Source organism: Phacochoerus africanus, chromosome 2 (genome assembly GCF_016906955.1).
Source record: "Phacochoerus africanus isolate WHEZ1 chromosome 2, ROS_Pafr_v1, whole genome shotgun sequence".
Lineage (NCBI taxonomy): Eukaryota > Metazoa > Chordata > Mammalia > Artiodactyla > Suidae > Phacochoerus > Phacochoerus africanus.
The window spans coordinates 52079909-52102877 of NC_062545.1; the positions used below are offsets into that span (position 1 = coordinate 52079909).

General features: G+C 33.6%; 1 protein-coding gene across 1 annotated transcript in view; it reads left to right on the forward strand.

The window, feature by feature from the left end:
• RIMS1 (regulating synaptic membrane exocytosis 1) overlaps window positions 1-22969 on the forward strand; it is a 461151-nt gene that overhangs the window by 354536 nt on the left and 83646 nt on the right. Inside the window, 2 exon segments of the mRNA XM_047760358.1 lie at window positions 6615-6727; window positions 12630-12796. Of these exon segments, the coding sequence (XP_047616314.1) occupies window positions 6615-6727; window positions 12630-12796 (280 nt within the window).

Sequence of the window (22969 nt, forward strand, 5' to 3'; positions counted from 1 at the left end):
TTACCTTTTATTTTATTGTTTATGTTATTGTAGCATAATCCTTAACATCCAAGAGAAGAGCAAGGGAAACCGTTTGGCACATTTATACCATTGCAAATTGAAATGCTTTTTATTCTAGGAAAATGACCCAGGACTTTGGCATTTCTGTATAGTCAAAATATTTTAGACATTCAATCTTGATGTCTACAATGCAGTATATGTGGGGGGAGAGTAGAAGGTATGTATTTATTATATCAAAGTTGCTTACTATAACTATGTCCAAAAATAAGGATGAGCATGTTAGAAATGCATTATCCTTTAATTGGGAAAAAATGATAGAAAATAACAAAGTAAAATATAACTAATAATTTCCCCCCCCTTAACATCTATAATTTTGATAATTTGGCAAATAAAAAGGTGCTGGAAATTAGGGAATAGAGCAAGAGTTGTTGTTTTCCATTTTTTTCAAAAATGTGACAAAAATATCAGTACTCTATTGAAATAATACAGAGTCATAGACTACAATAGAGGAAGTTATTCTAAGTAACCTCTTAATTTCACAGATGAGAACTTGGTAACAGAGACAGACAGTATTTTCTGTCCTGGTTCTGACTGTTTTACTGCATTGTTTCCAGGTGTATGGAGAATGTTCATACATCTTAACTTGTAGTCTCTAAAATCTAAAACAGTATGCTTTTGAACTGCAGTATTGCAGTTTTGAATTTTCAAATGTTAAGCCGTCTTTGTTTTTCTTCAGGCTATGTCTCTAGCTTATAATGGTTACAGATTCAGCCTGCTAAAAATTTTCATCTTTTATTACTTTATAATCTCCATGTTTCCTATTATATCATCTAATATTTCAGTTTCCACTACTGTAATTTTTTTGTAAGTAAAATGCTTCAGAGAAGGGATTTTTTTCAGTGTTGTCAATAACTGAGGCATTGGAGGTGTTTCATTCACATATTTAATTCTACCTGACAACTTCCAAGATGCATGGTCATTTGTCATCACTCTTTACAAGACATGCACTGGACCAAGGTTGGGACTCCACTATTGCCAAATTCTCATTCTATTACTAAACAGCAAGGAAGCAGAGGCATCAATTTCTCTGTTCATAAAGTGTGATAGCCCTTTGTAATTAACTAGACAAGCTTGGTTATACTGTCCAAAGATTCCATGCTTCACCTTTGACACATGTACTACCAAACCTTATTATAAAATAAAATTCTCATAATCTTTTTATTTTAGTATATTTGATAATATAGAATCTTTCATTTTTTCTATTTTCTTCTACACTCTAATTTCACCTAGAATACTTGGAAATATAGGTTTAACAATATATTATATGGATTATATATTTAAGAGAGAAACAAACATTTGAAATTTCAAACTCATGTTAATTTCTAGATGCATAGGGAGAAATGTAAAAGATTTAAGGAATTTGAAGAGCAGAGCAAATTTGTATTTATAATAATTGTAAATTCATGAATAATATTTAAAATGTATTTATGCAAATTTAATGTATAAATGATAAACATCTTGAATTATACAGAACCGTAATACATACAACATTTTAAAGCAAGTCACACATATCTGCTAAGTCGAAGGAGTTTCCCAGAAAGTCACATTTCTCTTTGGAAGAGGTAATACTATAGAAATTTTTCGGTGATGTAATAATCTATACTTATCAAAAATAAGTGTGGGAATACTTACTAGAGATTCTTAAGCTCTTTTTTTTTTTTTTTGGACTTATTTTTAGGATCACACCAGTGGCATATGGAGGTTCCCAGGCTAGGGGTCTAATCGGACCTATAGCTGCCGGCCTACACCACAGCCACAGCAACTCGGGATCCGAGCTGCATCTGCAACCTACACCACAGCTCATGACAACGCTGGATCCTTAACCCACTGAGCGAGGCCAGGGATTGAACCCGCAACCTCATGGCTACTAGTTGGATTCATTTCTGCTGCGCCACAATTGGAACTCCTTAAGCTTTTTTTTTTTTTTTTTTTTTTTTTAAGTGTAAGTCCTCTTTAATGATCACATGGAAGGGATACATCCAGAAAAATGCATATAGGCACAAATACAACATTTGCAAATGATTTCAGTTTCTTCATAGTTTCACCAGCGGTCATTCATAATATATTAAAAATTCATAGCAAAATATGTATTATTTTAGCTGAAATGTTGTTTTAACTGAACCTTTAAAAATAGTTCTAGTTTTGTACTTTCTTCATTGTAATGTTAAGTTGATATTTGATATATGTACATTCATTTGATAAAAATGCAAGTGTTTAAAAATGAAAGTGGACGTAAGTTGATCTAAAGAAAGTGGGTTAAGTTCAATAATATCTTTTAGGTAAATTAAAAAGCACAGTTTATTCAACATCAGACAGATCATTCAGCTTGTAGAAAGCATAGTGGAAAATTCCACATTAAAAATAAAACAACTTCTGTATAAAATTACAATGTTGGGGTTCCTGCTGTGGTGCAGTAGGTTAATGATTCAGCTTGTCCCTGTGGAAGTGCTATGGTGTAGGTCACAGTTTCAGCTCAGATTCAGTCTCTGGCCTGGGAATGTCCATATGCCATAGGCATAGCCAAAAAAGAAAGAAAACAATAAAATATAATTACAATGTTAATTACTCCCTAGGGCCTAGAGAAAATGAATTATGTTATATGTTACATCATTCTATGGGCAATTACAGCTGAAATACCTTCTAAAGTAAACATCCTTATCTTTTGACTAGACCATATGTAAGCTGTGTTTTCATTAAAAGACTAAGTAAAGTCACATGATAATTATGATTGTTATAGAAAATAAGAGAGATTATTTAACTTTTTTATTTTGTGGCAGTTTTGAAATTAAAAAAAATAAAACCCCAAAAGTCCCCCCAAATTTAAAATCTTTTTATAAAAGTGTAGCAACTGACACCTTAATGATTTTGTTAGTTTAGCATGCTACCAATATTCAGAATGCTCCTAAAATGTGAATTTAATGGTAGAGTTGTGGAATAATTAGAAAATATTTTATGTCATTTTAATTTTGCTATTGGCATTAAAATTGTGATCAGTAATCATTCTTTTCAAAGTAAGATGTTTGAGTTCTCTGGGCTGTGGTTTATTTTACTTTTAGTGAGCTATTCAACAAATAATCATATTCTAAAGATTCATTTTTAATCATTACCAATATCTGTTATTCTCTGTATAAATCATGTTCATTAACAGTCACGTCTTCTGGTGGATTTTTGATAAACATTCTATTTTAGCTCATAACTTTTTATTACTCTTTGTATTGACACATTAATAATCCAGAAACAATGTAAATTTAATCCACAATATGTAGTTGAAAAATAAAATGCAAAATAAGCAAAATCTGTAAAAATGCTAAAGAAATACCAGATTCACAGTGAAGCTTCTTAATTGACGTTTATGAAAAACCATTTTACTGAAAACTGACACTTGTATAAACAATTATTTCAGAATACACACTAATGTACATGTATGTCATCGGGAAATAATGAGAGATTTTTTTAAGTGTGAATTATATGCAATTGACTTTTTGAGTAAGTTAGTGATAAGCTATTTGCATTTTGCTTCAGATCTTGGAATCTGAGAGCAAGAAATAGGGATATAGCAGAGAAACTACATTTTTTCTGGCAAGTCAAGGGGGTCTAATAATGATTTTGCAAAAAAAAAAATTAATTTGGAGATTTCCTTTCTTTGACAGATTAGAAGATGTCAACTTTCACTTGTTTAAGAATAAAGATAGTATATTAGTAATTTTTGTAAAGACAAAGCAAAGTTATTAAAACCATTTTAGAATTCATTTTCTTGTTGCTATTTTTAAAAGCCTTTAAAATGCCTTCTGGCTTCGGCTGCTGCCATTTGTCATTGGTATCAGCCTTGGTCCTATCTCTTCTGCCTCTGCTTCAGTACCCAGTGAGTTTACCTTGAAAGCAGAATGACAGACAACCACAACCACAAGCAGATCTATAGAACACAAAGAGTAGCTTTGTCCAAGAGTTATTAATAAAGGCCACATTTAATTTAGTAAAGAGAAAAAATGAAATGAGAGCAAGAAAGTAAAGAAATCTCATTTCCTATTGTAAACTTTTGAAGAGCTTTCAGAATTCCTAGTCTGGATGGAGTTGGTTTTAGAAAATAATGAAAACAACTGGAGATACTAGTTAATAATAAAACAATCTGCCCAAAGAGTCTTCCAGGTTCATTAGATGGAAAACTATCCTTCATTCTTGGAAATGAAAAATCTGGTCTTCTCTAAGGCATAACTGTAACTCACAGGTACTTAGCTAATCATGTATAGCCTTGAAAAGAATCTGAATCCATTCCCTAATTTTCTCATGGCTCAGCCACTCCTGCTGTGTCCCTAAGGCACACAGGAATTTTGTGGCCTGATTTCTTTCCTAGTAAAAATTTTTTCCCCAAGCCCAGGTGTGGGTGGGGTGGGGTGGGAGTGGGGGTTGCATGTTAGGATTCAGTTTAGTTAGGCTACCACTATTTTCCTATGATTTGGTTTTGAGTTTTGCAAAATAAAGTTTTAATGCAGCCATGCCCTAAACTAAGAAACGAGGTGTTATCTTGGCAAGATTAAATCACCAGAACTCTTTGAGACTGCTTCAGGCAGTAGTTCTTGGGAGAGAATCTTTTCAGTGTCAAGTAACTGTCCTCCCTAAGAATTACATGATTATAAATGTGTAGGTCACAAAGCTATGGACTAATCAATGTCAAAAAATTCTTAAAATGAACATCATTGCTGAGAATATTAAGCTCACATCATTTAAATCTGCTTTAACATAAGTAGAGATTACTTGCAGTTCCTTTAAGCTTTAATTGTAGAGTACAACTGATCAGAGTTCATGTGACTTCCTCAAAGCTCAGAGCAAAGGACAGAGCAAGTACCCAGAGGTGCCCAAGTCATAGGCAGATGGCAGAGAACAGACAGATGATTATACTTTCTTGTTTGCTCTATGACTTTCCATAAATATAACACATTTTTCAATAACTTTGTCTCAATTCCTAATTATTCTTGAGTAGCATTTGCTTTATAATACTTATGATGATTCCTTGTATATCGTCAAGTAATTAATACATTTTTGAACTACTTTTCTCAAGATCTCTACCGAACCTTTCTTTAATCCTCAAAGTCATCATTTACTATCTCAAGTTAACAGTGTAAAGCAAGTGTGTGCTATCGCTTCATTCACATAACTGTGACATTAGCGATTGATGCTGTCTATCTAGTTTATTGAATTTAAACAAAGTTTAACATCTAGTAATTTGGTGCCAGAAGTATGATTAAAACATTTACCCACAAATTTCAAACCATGTATTTATCCCATGGGCTATTAGCCTGTACTTGAAGACACTATAAAAGCTACTTACTTACTTAATTTTTATAATGTGTTAGTATCTTTTATCAGGGATCATAAGCGGTGTTTAATCATTGCAATGGAAAAAAATTTGTCAGCAGGTGTTTTTATAAACTCTTGTATGTGATTAAATTAGCAGCCAAGTTAGTCAAATATATTGAAATTTCCACTAACCTTTATATCATAGGGCGTCTTGGCAGAAGCCCCAATGCATTAATCACAAAAAATATGAGGGTTTTTTTTATCTGATATATGTGTGTGTATATACACAACTTAAAAATAAACTGTAGTCTCATTGCAGAGGTTGGAGAGTTTGGGAAGTTGGCAAAAGATAAATTGTAGAGAATAAACATAGGCCTCATACAACACAGGTATATGTACACAACTGGATTCTTTTCACTTATAAGAATGGAAAAATTAAAGGCAGGGTCTTAAAGCTAAGCTGCTTATGATGGATTTTGACTTAAAACAATTCACACTTTATTGAAGACTGTAATTTTTCCCATCTAAACAGTCACATCTGCCTCTTAGGATTTTAACCAAGGCTTAACTGGAACACACTTTTTTATATATTATGTATTAAAGAACTAAAATTCTATACCACATTCTCAAAAAGCATGAATTTTATATATGTGGCCAGACATAGCTGTCAGAAATAGAAAACAAATCTTTCTCTTAACAAGTCCATTTTTGAGACTGGCAAATATTTGTGAAGAGTGGCTGGTAGAAATGAACACTTAATAAGAATGCCTCAGGAAAGCAGATGCCCTTCTGTTAATACAGTTTTTAGGTGACTTTTGTAGCTGAGGATGTTATGTGGTATGCGTGGCATGTAAATAAACGTGCATGTCTGTGTGATGTGATCCGTATGCAGATGTGTGTTCTCTGTATATGTACATGCAACAACTTATTGATTCAACAGGAAGCATATTTTCACAATTCAGTTTGGTTTCCCATAATCACTTATGAATGGAATTGAGATGATTTACTATCCGATAAAGAAATAGGGTCCTTGGCTTTTGTTACTAACATTCGTGTCACCCATTCTGTGTGATTTGAGTCATGTTCATCTTTAGAGTGACAGTTGCTAGCACTGTATCTTCTGCCTTTTGTTTATGAATCATGTTCTCTCTAAGATTTATTTGATTGAAGTCATATCAAAAGCATTGCAATCTTAAACCACTTGGTTCCTTAGAGGTGCTTCGTGTGTTTTAATAGGTTCCCATTGTGTGTTTTTGCAGCAAGCTTAGTAGTGGAGGAGCGTACAAGACAGATGAAAATGAAAGTGCATCGACTTAAGCAGACAGCAGGGTCTGGGTCTAGTCAAGAACTTGATCGCGAGCAATATTCCAAGGTAAAACCAGTAGTATCCAACCAATAGTTTCCCTGTTAAAAAGTCCACTCTGGGTGGCAGATAGGACTGGCAAGCACCAAGTTGTAGGAGAGAGGTATCATTCAGAGGATCACCTTGAATCATAACCTCTCTCCTCTTGGTATTTTCATAAGATATAACACTGTTAACATACTATTCATTAACTGGGGTTAAATGTTTTTCTAAAAGGAAAATGAAAGTACTTGATATTAGTCACTTAATGATTGATTGTCAGTAGTCAGATTTACATAAATAAGATACATGAAGCCATTTTATTGCTTGAATATCATTGTATTTAAAGTATGAAGATACAGATTGATAGCCTTAAATACTATTTGGGGTTGATGTTCCAATGGAGATCTGTTAGTGAGTGCCAAAAATTATGTGATGTGGGATTTCTTATTGATCTGTCTTCAGTAAGAAAAGTAACATTTCAAATGCTGAGGAACTGAAATCCACATTTTCAAGTGATATCAAATGTTTAATTTACATTCCAATATTATTTTTAAGGATGCGATAAGGAGTTTATAAACTGACAACCGGCACCTGTAATTTTGATTAAATTATGCACATAATTTTATACTTCATGAAGCAATTTAAATGTATTATCTTCTTTATTTAAAAATCTTCTTTTTTTAGAGTACTACAAAAGTGGGAGCAGCCACTCTGGAACATGTGTATTATAATTTGATGTCAAGTAATGATGTCTTAGAAATTAAAAAATAAAAACTGTACTAAATCAATATTGTTAGCTTGTTATATGAACCTAGGAAAACCTACTCACTTTTAAATATTGGAGGTTGTTCATCACAGAGCTAGATAGTCAGAGACTAACACAAAAAAAATAGAGGTGGTTGCAAAATCTGATTTCTCACCAGACCACCATAGTGTCATCTGTGTTGGACACCATCTGTTGCTTTACATCTTAGGTTAGCTGCAGAAGGGTTCCAACTGGATGGTGCTAGGTTCACTGTGATTCAGTGGGCCCAAACTCACTAGGAGGCTGAAACAACATTTTAAAAAAGTAAAATCAGTAAAGCAAAATAAAGGAAAATCAGTAAGCAAATATACTTTCGTATTGAAGTATCGTAGATTTATAGCTATCAGTTGTATTAATTTCAGATGTACAGCAAAGAGAATGTTATACAGTACTTATATCCATTCTTTTTCAGATTCTTTCCCCATATAGATTATTACAGCAAAGGGAGCAGAGTTCCCTCTGCTATACCATAAGTCCTTGATTGTCTATTTTATATACAAGAGAGTGTATATGTATAAGTGAAGTAGCCTGATGTTCCATAGAGTTGCTGATTCCAGCTCCATATCTTTTGTCTGGTTTGTTCTTTATGGTATTATCATTTAATCAGTTATTTGTCTGTCTCTTTTATGTGTATCATCATCATTTTTTGTTTTCTTTTACCACAAATGCAGTAAGAACTAGGAGTCAGCACAAGTTAGATTTTCTTCCTCCACTGTTGCATGTTGGTATTTGGAAAGTTTCTGTAAACCAGAAATGCTTCATTAAAGTTGGAATTGCATTACCAATTTCTTAACATTATATCAAAGGATAAGGTCAAATAGAACAGCACTGGCGACAGAGTCAGTGTAGGAAACAAGAAGGAGGGAAATAAAGAATCAGAGTAAAATCCTGAAAGCCTTTGTGTACTAGGCCACTAGTCATTTATCAGTTGATGAAAAAAGTGCAAAATGAAGTGCCCTAGAAGTCTAAACCACCACTGACACTTATATTCATCATGAATCAAAAGTAGGATTATCTTGGGAGATTCCAAATTCTCTGCTAGATAGAAATTTAGAATTTGGAAATACCTCAAAGTGATTTTCTATTCCAGCTCTATTGTTCACCACATTTATTAACACTGAGACTAACTCAGAAGAAAGGAGGTGATTTATCAACATTAGCAAACCCTCAGGCTCCTGACCCAGAACTTCGCTGCCCTTTGCCTCTTGGGACATCATTGAGTGTACACATGACTCCAGTTTGATTCAGAGGTTCTTCTGTGGCTTTTAATTCGCATGCAGTTAAATCATTATATTCTTCCTTCCTTTTCTTTTTTCTCTCTCATTGCATTTGAATATTAAAAAAAAAAAACATTACTTTCAAATATATTACTGTTGCTCTTACTGCAAATAAAATTGTTATAAATTATGTCAGCAAGTGTGAGATCAAAGAGATGGTGTCTTTAAAACCTTATAAGAATATAGGACAGGAAAATATATAACATAAAATAACAATTAGCTTATTTTTATTTTTTATAGTCAACTAATAAGCATATTTATTATATTTCCAAATTGGCTTTGTAGATTTGAACCAGCTCATGTGCATGTAATTCCATGTATAGGATCCAAAAACACATTAACACATTAGTCACCTGAATTGTTTTTAATTTTATACATTAAGCAAAAGGTAAATACTCTTCACAATTCTAATATTCACATTATGGCCTAATGCCTACAATAAAATTTTTAAATAGTATCCAGTAGGAATTTCAGTTAAACCTCTCTCATTTCTTTCTCAATTTTTATCCTTTTGCCTCAGCCTTTTTAGTTGCCAAATATGTATTTATTCATATAGTTGGAAACCAGTATTTTCTGGAATTTTCTCATGGTGCAGTGGGGTAAGGATCTGGCATTGTCACTGTAATGGCTTGGGTTACTGCTGTGGCATGGGTTTGATCCCTGTCCCAGGAACTTCCACATGCTGCAGGAGAGCAAAAAAAAGAAAAATAAAAAGAGAGAACCAGTGTTCCAGTAATTTCATAACTTTAATACTTTAATATACATTAAATTATGAACTTTATTCCTCTACTGAATTGTTTTTAGTGTTTTAATTCTTTTGGCATTTTGGATGAAGCAATACACCATAGTTGAAATTATCCCAAATTAGAAAATGGTTAGGTGTTTTCAAAATATTTTTAACTAAATACCAACAGAAGTAGATTTTCTTCAGGGCAAAGAATACCAGACACATATAATATAATTCCTAAGATGTTTCAAACCTGGCACCTCCTTAAAGTATTGAGTGAACCTAACTCCATCCTGAGTAAAGAATTACCCCTAACTTGGCATTTGAGAGAACACAAAACTGCTTCGGTATCCTTAAAATTGACACTGTGCTATTTTTTTCATTGATGTTAGACAGAGTCGCATGCCTTGGTGATAGAGTGAAATTCATACTTAGAGAGTGAATTTGCATGTAGGCATTCCTATTACAAGAGTCCTTGTTTCTGTAACCCAGGAACAGCAACCAGGCTTGATGTGATAGGTTTGGTAGGTAGCTGCTGAGCATTTATTATTACTTGTCAAAATAGCAGCTCTATGTTAGAACTTCCCCTCACGTCAGGGATTTTTTTCCCTGCTATGCAATTAGTTTACATTTTTCCTGAGGATGGTACAATTCTCAAAATATAGCGAATGTACTTCCATTAAAACATTCCATTGTTAAATAGAAAATTTAACAAATTATGCTTGATGAAAAGTCAAAGTGATTAAACTTTTAACATATTTTGAAAATAAGTAAATGTAATAGTAAAAAGTGAGTATAAAAGCCTTTCAGTTCCTTCAAATAACCAGTGTGAGGAAAACCATGATCTATAGTCAGAATAATTCTTTACCCCAACATAAAAATTTTAGCATGACATACAGGCTTTTAAGATCCCTTGTTTTGTCTCTTGGATGGAATACCAAAAGTCTATGTACAAAAAGGAGAGGAAGAGATGACATATAGAAAAGGAGGATTAATAGGTCCATGCACACTCACGTGTTCTTCTGTCATAGTCTACACTGCTTGTTAATGGCCTTTGCCAAATAAGGGGAGCATTTGTTCTGGGGATCAACACAATGCTAGAAAATCTCCTACAGCCAGGTAAATTGTTACTGTCTTAGAAACTAGTTCACTCATATTGTCTCATGGGCAAGTCATCATTACAGTGTTTGGAAACATTATAATAATTACATTATAAATTTATTTAGCAAAATAGTTTCAGAAACAAGTAATATAGGAACTATGTTTACACCCCAGTAACAGTATTAAATTCAGATTCTACTATGTGATCATATTAAGTTTTACATCTATTCTGTAAATAAAAAACAATTGTAATTGAAAAGAATGCTGTCAAGTCAGCAGTAGACTATCAGGTATGACAGGATTTAGTGATAAAATGCCATCACATTACATCAAATACATTATAAAATACATGAAGTTGTATAAATGGCTCAGTTATAAACATAACATATATGAATTTCCTTTGGTATTAAAATGTAGCATAGGACTTTCAGAAACAAATTGTGCAATCATGAAAACATTTTGGAGAGATAATTTTATAGATATTCTATAAATTTGGAATGTTTTCATGCTTGATATGAAATTCTTTGCCCAGCACATGCACACAAGAGGTAGAAAATTGAAACTAATATTTAAATACCTAAGGCGTGAACTACTCTCATTTGAAGGATTATTAAATAAACATGATCCTTTCTCTGGGAGTTCTTTTAAAAGTATTATTGTCTTATAATTCTTTCTGTATATACAGATCCATATTTTAGCATAATTTTGCCTAGTGATCATTAGCAAGACAGTTTTTCAAACAAATTTTTAGAAATAGAGTGTTTGGATTATTTCAGATTCATTAAAACTCATCTGATATGGAACACAGAAAAATAGTTAACAAGTTTAATAAGCATTTGATATTTTCACACCTTAGCATATAAGTGCAAAATTTTTTTATTTTTAGAAGTATTTATTTTTTTAACCTAAATTTTTTTATACAAAATTAAATTTCATGATAAGAAAAATGCCCAGCGTTTGGTCATGTGTTCCTTTAGTTACATGTTCTTTTAAGAAGTTACGTTACCTTCCAGTATCTAACAATAGAAAATCATTTATATAGTTATTTTAAATTTGTTTATACTTAGATAACTATACTATTCATTATGATTAAAACATGTAAAATAAAAATATAGACTAAATAAAGCTATGTAGTGTGTGATTCACTGTAATAAGAGAGCAAAATAAAAAAAATAGGTCAACTGCCTAACACTTGTAAGTTTTTATGTTTTACCTAAAGATTTCTAAGACCTTAGGTAATGAGTACTAAAGACAGATATAAAGAAACATTTAAGAATGAGATGTAGTGTGTATTAAAATTTTAATAGGAATTCCATTTTCAACACTTAGTTGAATCATTTTTGGATCATTTTTTACTTTCAACAATTAGTTGATAATTTAAATCTGAAAATGACTAATTAAACCATAATAGAAAGAAAGCCAAAGTCTGGTCTTTGCCTCCATGACATTACTTATCTTTGGCACAGCCCCTCCACTTTAATATGATATGCCTTTTTGTGCAGAGATTTATATTTTTTGGTGTAATTTGAAGAGTGTGACTTAAGATGGGGAAAGCCTGTAGGTAAATTGAATAGAAATTTTAGACTCCAGAAGCATAGACACGTGGAAGCAGTCTCTTCCATGGGTAGAGTAGAAGGTGAGTAAAACTGGTAGGCAACAGTGAAAACCAAAGCAAGAAAAGAGAAACTGGTGTGCTAGAGAAGATAAATAATATTATTTTGAGATTCTAAGGATATGTGAATCATTTATTCAATTAATTTTCCACCCAAGCATATACACTTTTGATTATTTTATGATTCAGTGCTTATAAACCACTTCTTACCATTCAAAGGATGCAGGATCATTGTCCTGGAAATCATACATTATGCTAGCGTTTGGATTATTTTAGATCCACACCTGTGTTTTTGAAAAGTGCATTTTTACTCGATGGGGGCTAAGTAGTCATTAACCTCACTATGTATGTCTCTCTTTTCCATGATCTGAGGATGGTGCTCACACTTTCTTGTTTTCGATCTTCAGTATAACATACATAAAGATCAGTACAGAAGCTGTGATAACGTCTCTGCCAAATCATCTGATAGTGATGTCAGTGACGTGTCCGCCATCTCCCGCACCAGCAGTGCCTCCCGCCTCAGCAGCACAAGCTTCCTGTCGGAGCAGTCTGAGCGCCCCCGGGGCAGAATTAGGTGAGTGGGCAGCACCTTTTGTACAAACTCATTTAAAAATGCACCTGGATTCCTGAATATTCTTGATAAAATAAAGTTTAGGTCAAGTAGCAGAAACGTTTCATTGAAGTGCCTGGGATTAGAGTAGGTTGAGCATTTGTGAACTGTTTTTTAGTGTTGCTCAGGTTGGTACTTTCTATCAGATAAGGCTTATAACCATGGTCATATTTTTAGAGATGACTTTGAGTTGCATTCGCACGAGTTCCTTCTAACATGATTAAATCCACAAGGCGTTCTTTAGTTTAGTGTCAGAAAGCTCTTTCTGTAAAGGGCCAGATAGTAAATATTTCAGGCTATGCAAGACAGTCTCTGTCACATTGCTTTACAGTGTCATTGAGGTGCAGAAGCTCTGCAAAATAGGAGCAGGGTCATATTCCAATGAATTTTTATTGACAGAAAAACAGAAAGTGGGCTACATCTTCCATGGGCTATAGTTTGTTGATCTCTTCTTCAAGCATACAACAGTTGGTCTGTCTTCAGGTAGATGTGTTAACAAAATACACATCCCTATTTTCCATTCTGTTGAGTTGTTAAGAGATTTGCATGAAATTGGTTTAATCCCGACACAGTTGCCTTGGTTCTCACAAGGCACATAACCCTGCTGAAAGTTAAAAGACCCCAGGAATCTGGTGCCATCTTAAGTAAGACAGACTCAGTATGGACCAGGCATACTTTATATTTATTCTTAACTAATTTCAGGAATAGAAGTTTCATTGTAGGCATTTGGGGGTTAATGAGAAGTCCAACAAATATAAATGTCCAAAGCAGGAGCAGTCATCTTTCCAGTACCCTGAAAGTCTGACACGGATGATCACACATTTAGATGATGTAAAATAAAAATGTATCCTCAAGCATTCCGTCTTCATCAGTTTCTTCACACCCAACTCATCTGTTGAAGCAAATTGAGAACAATTATCTTACTGTTAATTAACAATGTCATACTCTAAGAATCTCCAAGAGCAATTCCAATAGATCAGAATATGAATAGGACATGTTTTATCTCTAATTACAGTGCGCTCCAGCATCTGGTCCTAATAAAGTATTAAGTTCACTAAAATTTAAGGAAGAATTATAAGGGCTAAAGAATGTAGCTAAGTTGAGCTGTCAGGATAAAGAGGTAACAATTACTCCAATCAATTCCTTTTTATTGAAATATTATTGAGGTATGTTTCAAAACCTATTCAGTTGAGCAAAATATTGATCAACAGGGCTTAAACAAAGACTTTTTCACCTTTAGTCATGAAAAACCATTTACTAAATAATTACAAAACTATAAATCTTGAAGTAATTTTGTTTACAACATAGCTAAATACCCCGAGTCCTGCCCCATAAAGTACGACTAGTTAATAGAATTCATGTTACTAATGGATTGTGAGAGTCATGTGTGAGTCCACTGTCATTTTCTTGAAATTTCAGAATAGATTCTTCAAAAGTTTATTTTTAGGAAAAATTTAGCTGCATGACTTTTGAGGAAGAAAGCAAAAAACAGAGAAGATTTAGGCAGTTCAACAGCAGGGACTATAGTATATACAAAGAGTGAGAAGAAACTACAGGGTAGTGCGTTGGAACCAAGCTTACTTACCTGGTGAGAAAATAAATGGTTTAACAAATGACACTAATTATACCTGTGTCATGCCAAGAAGCAAAAGATAGAGGATTTTTTTGTCCCCTTGATTCATATGACTTGTCTTATTCATCGAAGGTGGTGGGGGTAGAGGTAGACCTACCTAAAAAGGTACAGATAAATTTCCTAATGGCAAATCAGTTTTCTCCAGGCATTTCCCTGTTTTCAGCTTGCTTTTCCCTTCTCTGCAGTTTAGAACACACTTGAGCTGAGGTTTATTTTTATGTAAGTGGATTATGTAAATATAGGCAGTAAAGCTAATGGCTAAACAAGTTTCCCCTGAAGCTAAGGTGAACTGTTTTCTGTAGCCCCTTATGTAGGTCGGGGATTCTTTCCATGTGGTGCATGTTTGAGTTCTTAGAACACTAAGAGGAGGGAAGGAGGAAGAAAGAGCATAGGATAAGATGTGGGAAGGGACAGGCTTTCTTCTGAAATTCAGAACCCAGTTTTCTTTTCATGTCTGTTCTTGATGCGCGCGTGAGCATGTGCACACACAGAGTTCCTTTGCACCCACCATCAACTGTTTGGTAAAAACCTGAGACAGGGCTTGTCATTAAAAAAAAAAAAAGAATAAAATGACATCAAAGGGTTGCAGGCTCATTAGTCTTAAATATCCACAATTTGTATTTAATTAATAGTTTATTTAATAGTTTATTAATTATATTTAATTAAATATTAATATTTAATTCACAATTAAATATTCACAATCCACTTGTGAGTAATGAATTTTATCACTAGAGTACTGCTTTGCATTTCTTTTTTCAGTAACTAGCACCTGCCTTGATTTTAAAATTGTTTGTTCATGTTAATGCTTAAAAGATGAAAAATCTGATCAATATGTTAATAAATGTATTTATGTTTCATAATAGGTACCAACAAACCTTTGCAATCCTATCAAGTGTAAGGACTTTATTCTTTCCCAAGACTTCATGAAAGTATAAAGTCTAAGCCACGTACTCGAGATTATAATCTATTTAAGAGTCTGAAACCTATTTTTCTGTTTTGGTTCCCTGTACAACTGACCCCTGAACAATGTGGGCAGGAAGCTGAGACAATTTGAATAGAATCAGGACTCATACCCTAGTTCTTTCGATTCCATATATTGTTATCTCTGATTGAACACACACTTTGCCCCACACTTAAAGATCTATGAAATCAAAATACAAATACTGTATTTACTGAAAAAATCTGCATATAAGTGGACCCACTCAGTTCAAACCCATGTTGTCCAGGGGTCAAATGTTTATGTCTTTTCTGAAATTTAGCTAACACAAGAAGTGTTTTACTATACATTACCTTAGATGGGTTTTATTCTGGAAGTCATTAAAAGAATTTAGAAGACATGATAGCATGTCCTAAAGTCGGTGGCCAGTATCTAAAAGTCAGCCAGGTGTCTAGTGTTCTCCTGAAAGACCATAGAGAGAAACACTCACTTGATCTTATCCGTATTATATAGGACTGTCACATGTAGCCACTTAAATACCACGTATGGTTATGGGCCAAGAAAATGTCCAAAGAAGCACCTCTGCAGTGAGTAGTGGGCTGCACAGTGTTTCCCAAACTCTGCTTATTACATTTTCCTGTTAATGATTGACAGAACATACTATTGTTTGTAAGGTTTTGAGAAGTTCTTTCTTGGAACAACTTGTTTATCTTTGTTTATTCCAGTATTTACCAAACTTATTTCATCCTGGAATGCCTGTTTTACATGAACATCTGTTAATGTATTGCATCATTTTTGAGTGAAGTTTGGGAAATTCTGTTTTAGATAAATCAGAGTCCTTCGACTTAAAAGAGGAAAGGCTGTAAATGTAGCTTCAAAAAGCCTGTTGGAGAACAGATAAAGTTAAATACTTATAACATGTATATAATGTGTATAGGTTGAAAACTATAAATATATTTGGATGATCAATCTCTAATAAAAGATCATTTTCATAATACAGGGAATTCTTGGGCCATATCCTGAGTCTTTTGTGTTTGAGGTAATTATTAGGGAAAAAAATATCTTGATCACTCAGGAATGGCACTAGCTAACCATATGATTCTCTCTATGGATTGGAAGAGGGCATCCCTTCCTCTGGATGCGTTCTGAATTGTTCATTCAAAATAGCCTAAAACATGGGAGTTCCCTGGAGTCTGCTGGTTAGCTCTGGGCACTGTCACCACTGCAGCCTGGGTTCAGTCACTGGCCTGGGAATTGAGATCCCACATCAAGCCATTGCTTACCATGGCCAATATATATATACTATATATATACAGTAGCGAAAACATATTCCACATTTTTAGAGTTTATGTATAAGGAAACTGTAGTAGAAAAACATACACTATAATGTGTATATTAGGGTAATTAACCTTTTATAGATATAAAGGAATAAAAGTTATTCTAAAAATTGTTTACATAGATTAAAATTACTTAAAACTTAATTTCTAGGATGATTCTTACAGTACAAAATCCACACTTTGCACTTCAGGATAATGGTCATCAACAAAGATTTGAGGTTCTTTGCTTTTCAGATTTGTTCTTCATGCAGGTTACAGTTTTAACTCACTATTTGCTTAAATATTTCTCAAAGAATATTTTCCCATCTAACTACAAAATATACAACGTATATTAATAGAGGTGGCATAATTTTTTTTTTTATGGCTGCACCCATGGCATATGGAAGTTGCTGGGCCAGCATAGCTGTGACCTATGCCATAGCTGCAGCAACACTGGATCCTTTAACCCACTGCACCAGGCTGAGGATCAAACAGGTACCTCTGCAGCATCCCTAGCGGTTGCAGTTGGACTTTTAACCCACTGTGGCACAGTGGGAACTCCTAGGTGAGATGATTTATAACAAAAACTGCACATATACTAAAAGCCAGGAAGGAGATCTTGAATTTCTGATTCTCTGTTTTTATTTTTTAAACGTCAAAGATATTCATTCCAAAAAGGAGCAGAATTTTCATGATATAGCTATGAATTTTTTTCGTCTTTATCGTATATCAGTTTCTTTCCCAGTAGACAAATTTTAGGTAAAATCAAGCTATAAAAGCAAAGGCAAGTATAATTCTGCAATTGCTTTCAGATATTATACAATTTTAAAGGTTCTGTCAAAATCAACAATTTCCCAGTAGCATTCATGTTTGTTCTCCTGGATCTGCAAGGCTGGTGACTTTTAACAAACGCACCTGAAGAGCAAATCTGATGCAAATAGTTTTTGGTCTTTTTATCATCTTTTTTTAAAAGAATGTTTTCAAAAGCAATCGTTTTCTTATAGATTCATGGTGTGAATGATATGAGAGCAAATTTAAGAGAAGTTATCTTCAATATGCAAATAGTGGTCTTATAATGAAAAATTTACTAAAATCTGGCAGTTGATGTCAACAGGCATAATAATTAATAAGCATATATTGAAGGAAATATATTTATGTTTATTGGGAGATTTTAAAACATTACAAGTTAAATTATTTGATAGTTTAAATTGTGATAGAGAATGAGTGCATAGGTTAATATATTCTGGGAAATTGATGCTGATTTTGCAGTTGTGTTAGAAAAATGTTACAGGAGTTCCTGTTGTGGCTCAGCAGGTTAAGAACCTGACTAGTATCAAAGAGGGTATGGGTTAGATCCCTGGCCTTGCTGAGTGGGTTAAGGATTTGGCATTGTGCCAAACTGTGGCATAGGTCGCAGATGCAGCTTCTATTGGACCCCTAGCCTGGAAACTTCCACATGCCACAGGTGTAGCCCTAAAAAGAAAAAAAAAGAAGGAAAATGTTACAGAAAATTTCAAATGCCTTGTACTTCAAGATGAAGTCCTTCAACTCAGCAAGGGAATACAGGATACCATTTAAAAATAATCTTTGCATTTTTTTGTGATGGCATTTGAAAAATTCTTAACTGTGAATGCATTTGTTACTCTGTTAATAATCTTAGAATAACAAGTGAAACTTTCATTGTATATACTTGTTAATCATTATGCCTAATGACATGGAATATAGTCAAGAGCAATCAAGAGCAAATACTTAGAGCTATCCACACAATTTTGCATGTTCTTATGTTGTGCTATGGAAAAACGGTCTACTGAGAGCTGTACATTTACTAAAAAAAAGGGGGGGGGAATAACATGGACTTTTGATGATGGGGAGAGAATGAACTAGAACACAGTGAAGGATGTTGGATGTTGAATATCTGAGAAAGGAAATAAAATTTGGCCATCTTCTAGTGGCTTCTTTCATGGCATTTCTTAGTTTTAATTGTCCAAGATTGATGAGCAGACTGTTATTATTTTCTGTGACTAGATCAAAGCTGTAGAGAGATGGAAGGATTGTGCCATGTGGCCTTTAAAAAAGACTCTGCCTTTATGGTAAAATTATTAAACTACACTTATTAGTATACTGTATGCTTGAATGTGCTGTGTATTTGAATTATTACACTGTGCCAAATCCGTAACATAACCAAAACCCTTTATCTATGAATGTAGGTAACCCGACCTTAGAATGGCCAGCTAGAGCTCTTGTGACAGGTGAATAGGTTCTCCTGGCAAGGTGCTTCCTTGTAAACCTTTAAGACTACAGTTTGAAGGGAAGCAGCACGGGTCTGGTATGAAACAGCTCCAGCCTGCTTTGTTTTTTGTTTTGTTTTGTTTTGTTTTTTACCATCTTTTATTTATTTCTCTTTTTCTATAATCTGAAAATACTGTAAAGCTTGGAATTTTTTTCCCCCCCACTGTACAGCAAGGGGATCAAGTTATCCTTATATGTATACATTACAATTACATTTTTCCCCCACCCTTTGTTCTGTTGCAACATGAGTATCTAGACAAAGTTCTCACTGCTACTCAGCAGGATCTCCTTGTAAATCTATTCTAAATTGTGTCTGATAAGCCCAAGCTCCCAATCCCTCCCACTCCCTCCCTCTCCCATCAGGCAGCCACAAGTCTTTCTCCAAATCCATGATTTTACTGTTCTATTCTGTCAATTCATTATGGATTTACTAAGATATGTTTAGTTAAATTCTGGGAAGGTTAGCAGAACATTAGATAAATGCCTACTGTGTAATAGAAAATGAAAATTGTTAGTTATAATAATAAAGTTTTAAAAATTGAACAGAAACCCAGAATATCTTATAAAGATGGGAGTTACTTGTCAAAATTATTATTTATATTTAGATCTTAGAGACAACTTCTGTCCATTGGGGGAAAATAACTACACTGCTCATGGAGTTTTAAAGTATATTGTAACATCTCATTATTTATAGAAACCTGTTTCCTTAGTTTATTTATTCTCTCAGGATTAAATTAATTCATTCTTAACATTTAGCATATTTTAAAGAGCATTTTCAATGGAATCACAAGCAGTGATAATTAGAAACTTTTAATGAGAAAAATAAGTCTTAGTGTATGTTTGGAAGAGGGTATAAAAATTATCTTATTGAAGGGGAAATAAATTCTTTGAAAGCTCAAAAACAAACCGTATTAATGAGTTTGCTTATATCCCATATTAGTCTATTTATGATATTGACTACATTATATTTTGATTGTGTATAAGTGAGTATAATTTTTCCAGTTTGATTCGACTATCCTAAGTTACGCATTTAATTCAATATTCTGTTCTTAAATAAAAATGAGAATATAATTCTCCCTGCCTAATTATTATTTTCCCCAAAATATGCAAGAAATTATCTTACATACTGCTAATAGCACATCTTTAATGTACCAGTTATCAAAGATGTATGAAGTATATATGTCTTTTAAGTGCAAGAAGAGTAACATACATGATGAATCCTAGAGTGAACTGACAATATTGAAACAGCTTTCAAATACGATCAATTTATTCCCTAGGAATAGCTTTCAAAAGGGAAACAATTTTGAACTTTTGGGTTCAAATTCCTTTTCCAGGTATAAGATAGGTTTGTAGTTGTGATCTTGGCATTTGACATAAAGGTGAGGAGCTGTGTATTTGCTCTAGGGTTATAACTGATGTCCAGAAGAACCACTTCTATTAGATTAATGCCAGACTCAGGTATGAAACCCACTCCTGCTGCTAAGATGTTGACTGACTTTGCTTTGATGCTAATTTCCACGAGACCTGCTTCAAGGACTGCTTATATGACCCTTTTGTCTTTGATGTAATGTAATTACCACACAGACAGGCTATGTTAAGGGCGCTCAGTGCTGCAGGAGCTATCAAATAGCAGGTGACTGTTCTGAAAGGACCTCAGATTGTTACTGTATTGTTGCACGGAAAAATAATATAGTGGGAATGTTCTAACAGATTCTTAAGTTTCTATTTATCCTAATGTGCTTCCATGTTTATCTCTGCCTGTTGGAGAATTGGTGGCTAATTTTAAACCCGGCAGTATTAGATCGATGGGTAGCTAGTAGTTTTAATAGTCACCAGACATGAACTCTGGGTATCAGCATTAAATACCTGTTCTTTGAGAAAATCTTCATATTTCTGTGGCAGTTATCCTATTAATTTGGAATGAATGTGATACCCTTTCAATCCAAGTCAGTTCTTTCCAAACTTCATTTGTCTCTTTCATAATTTTACCCTGAGTCTAACATAAATATTATTATATTTTAATGTGTTAAAATATTGTGATGTATAAAATGTATTTTATGTGTATCAAGTGTTCTGATAGATGGTTTGCGTGCAATATCAGGCTGTAACAGTCCTGAAGTGTACCTGTTAATAATCTCATTTTATAAATAAAGATAAAAGTTAAGAGGAGTTCCCTGGTCGGGCAGCAGGCTAAGGATCTGGCATTGTCACTACAGTGGTTTGGGTTGTTGCTATGGTGTGGGCCTGAAAACTTCCACATGGCGTGGGCACATCCAAAAAAAAAAAAGTGACGAAACCTGTTGAATTCACTTGGCCAGTGAGTATTGCAGCTAGATTTGGGGTTTCAGTGCTTTAACCCTTTAACTTTATGTAGTGAATCTATTTCCAGATAGACTGCTTTAAAGTCTATTTTGGCTTACAAGACAAGTTTGTTTTTTTTTTTAAGGAGTATTCAATCTAACTTTTCACATCCTTTTACTTTTAACCTTTCTTTGACCATATGTTACATTATTAACAATGTGTTAGTTATATTTCTTGTAAAGAGCATAGAGCTGGATTTAGATTACTCCCCCATGACAGTTTCTATCATTTAATTGGCTAGCTAACCCATTTACATTTATTTCTATTTCTTATGTATTTGGGATTATTCTTAGGATCTTATTTTATATTTTCAATGTTTATTATTCTATTTTTCCTTTTTTCCTGATTGGTTTAGTTTTTTGTTTTTTTTGTTTTTTTTTTTGGCTGTGCCCACAGCATGCAGAAATTCCAGGCCAGGGATCAAGCCCATGCCACAGCAATGACAATGCTGGATACTTAACCACTAGGCCACCAGGGAACTCCCTCCTGATTGGTTTTTAATTGAATTGTTTTTATTTCATTTCTCCTTCTATTATTCTAGAAATTATACTATTTCTATGATTTTAATGCCTAATTTAGTGTTTCACATATACTTACTAAACTAAATATATATATTTATATTGTATGTTTATATATTTTATTTATATATATTTATATAACTATATATGTGTGTGTGTGTATATATATATATATATATATATATATATATATTTAGTTAAGTAATAAATCTAGAAGATAATAATACTTGAACTCCTCCCTAGAGTAAAAACATGACTGTAGTACACTTTAGCCCTATCACGTTCCCTCCAGCATTTACATATTTTTTGTCCACTCTTTCAATTATATGTTGTATTCTTTCTCCATTATTCCGTGTGATTTTTTTTTTTAATGCTTTAGAGCGACCAACATATTTTCTAGCTTCTTTGCTAACCACTTTTCTTGCATCTTAGATCATCATTTGGGGCACATTCACCATCTTCCTGAAATACATGCATTATATTTTATTTATTTTTATTTTTTTAGTTATGCAAATAAATTCCGCCAGTGAAGGTCTTTTAAGGCTTAGACAAAGACCCCTGTTTTTCCTTGTTCTTTTTTTTTTTTTTTTTTTTTCTTTTTTGACTGCACCCTAGGAATATGGAAGTTACCAGGCTGGGGACTGAGTCCAAGCCACAGCTGCAATCTGTGCCGCAACTGTGGCAACACTGGATCCTTAACTCACTGTGCCACAGCGGGAACCCCTGTTTTTCCTTGTTCTTTAAGGGTGTTGGCTCATGCAAGGATTCCAATTCTAACTCCCCTCTGTGCTTGGACCCAAGGCTTTAAATTTCTCATCTGCAAAACCTTCCAAGACATTCATTACTTACTTAGCAATTTGCTTTCAGTCACCTCTTGGTTTTTTGGTTACAGGGATTTGCCTTTCCTTCTTGTGAACTTAGGTTTGTATTTCAACAGGCATTTGTTATAATCTTCTCATCATTTCTAGGTGTTTGGGAGAGAAAAGAATTTCCAGAATATATCATCTACCACTTTGCTAGGAATAGAAGTTCATACTTAATGTGCTACCATTTTCTTTTTTTTTAAATGTACTTATTTAAAAA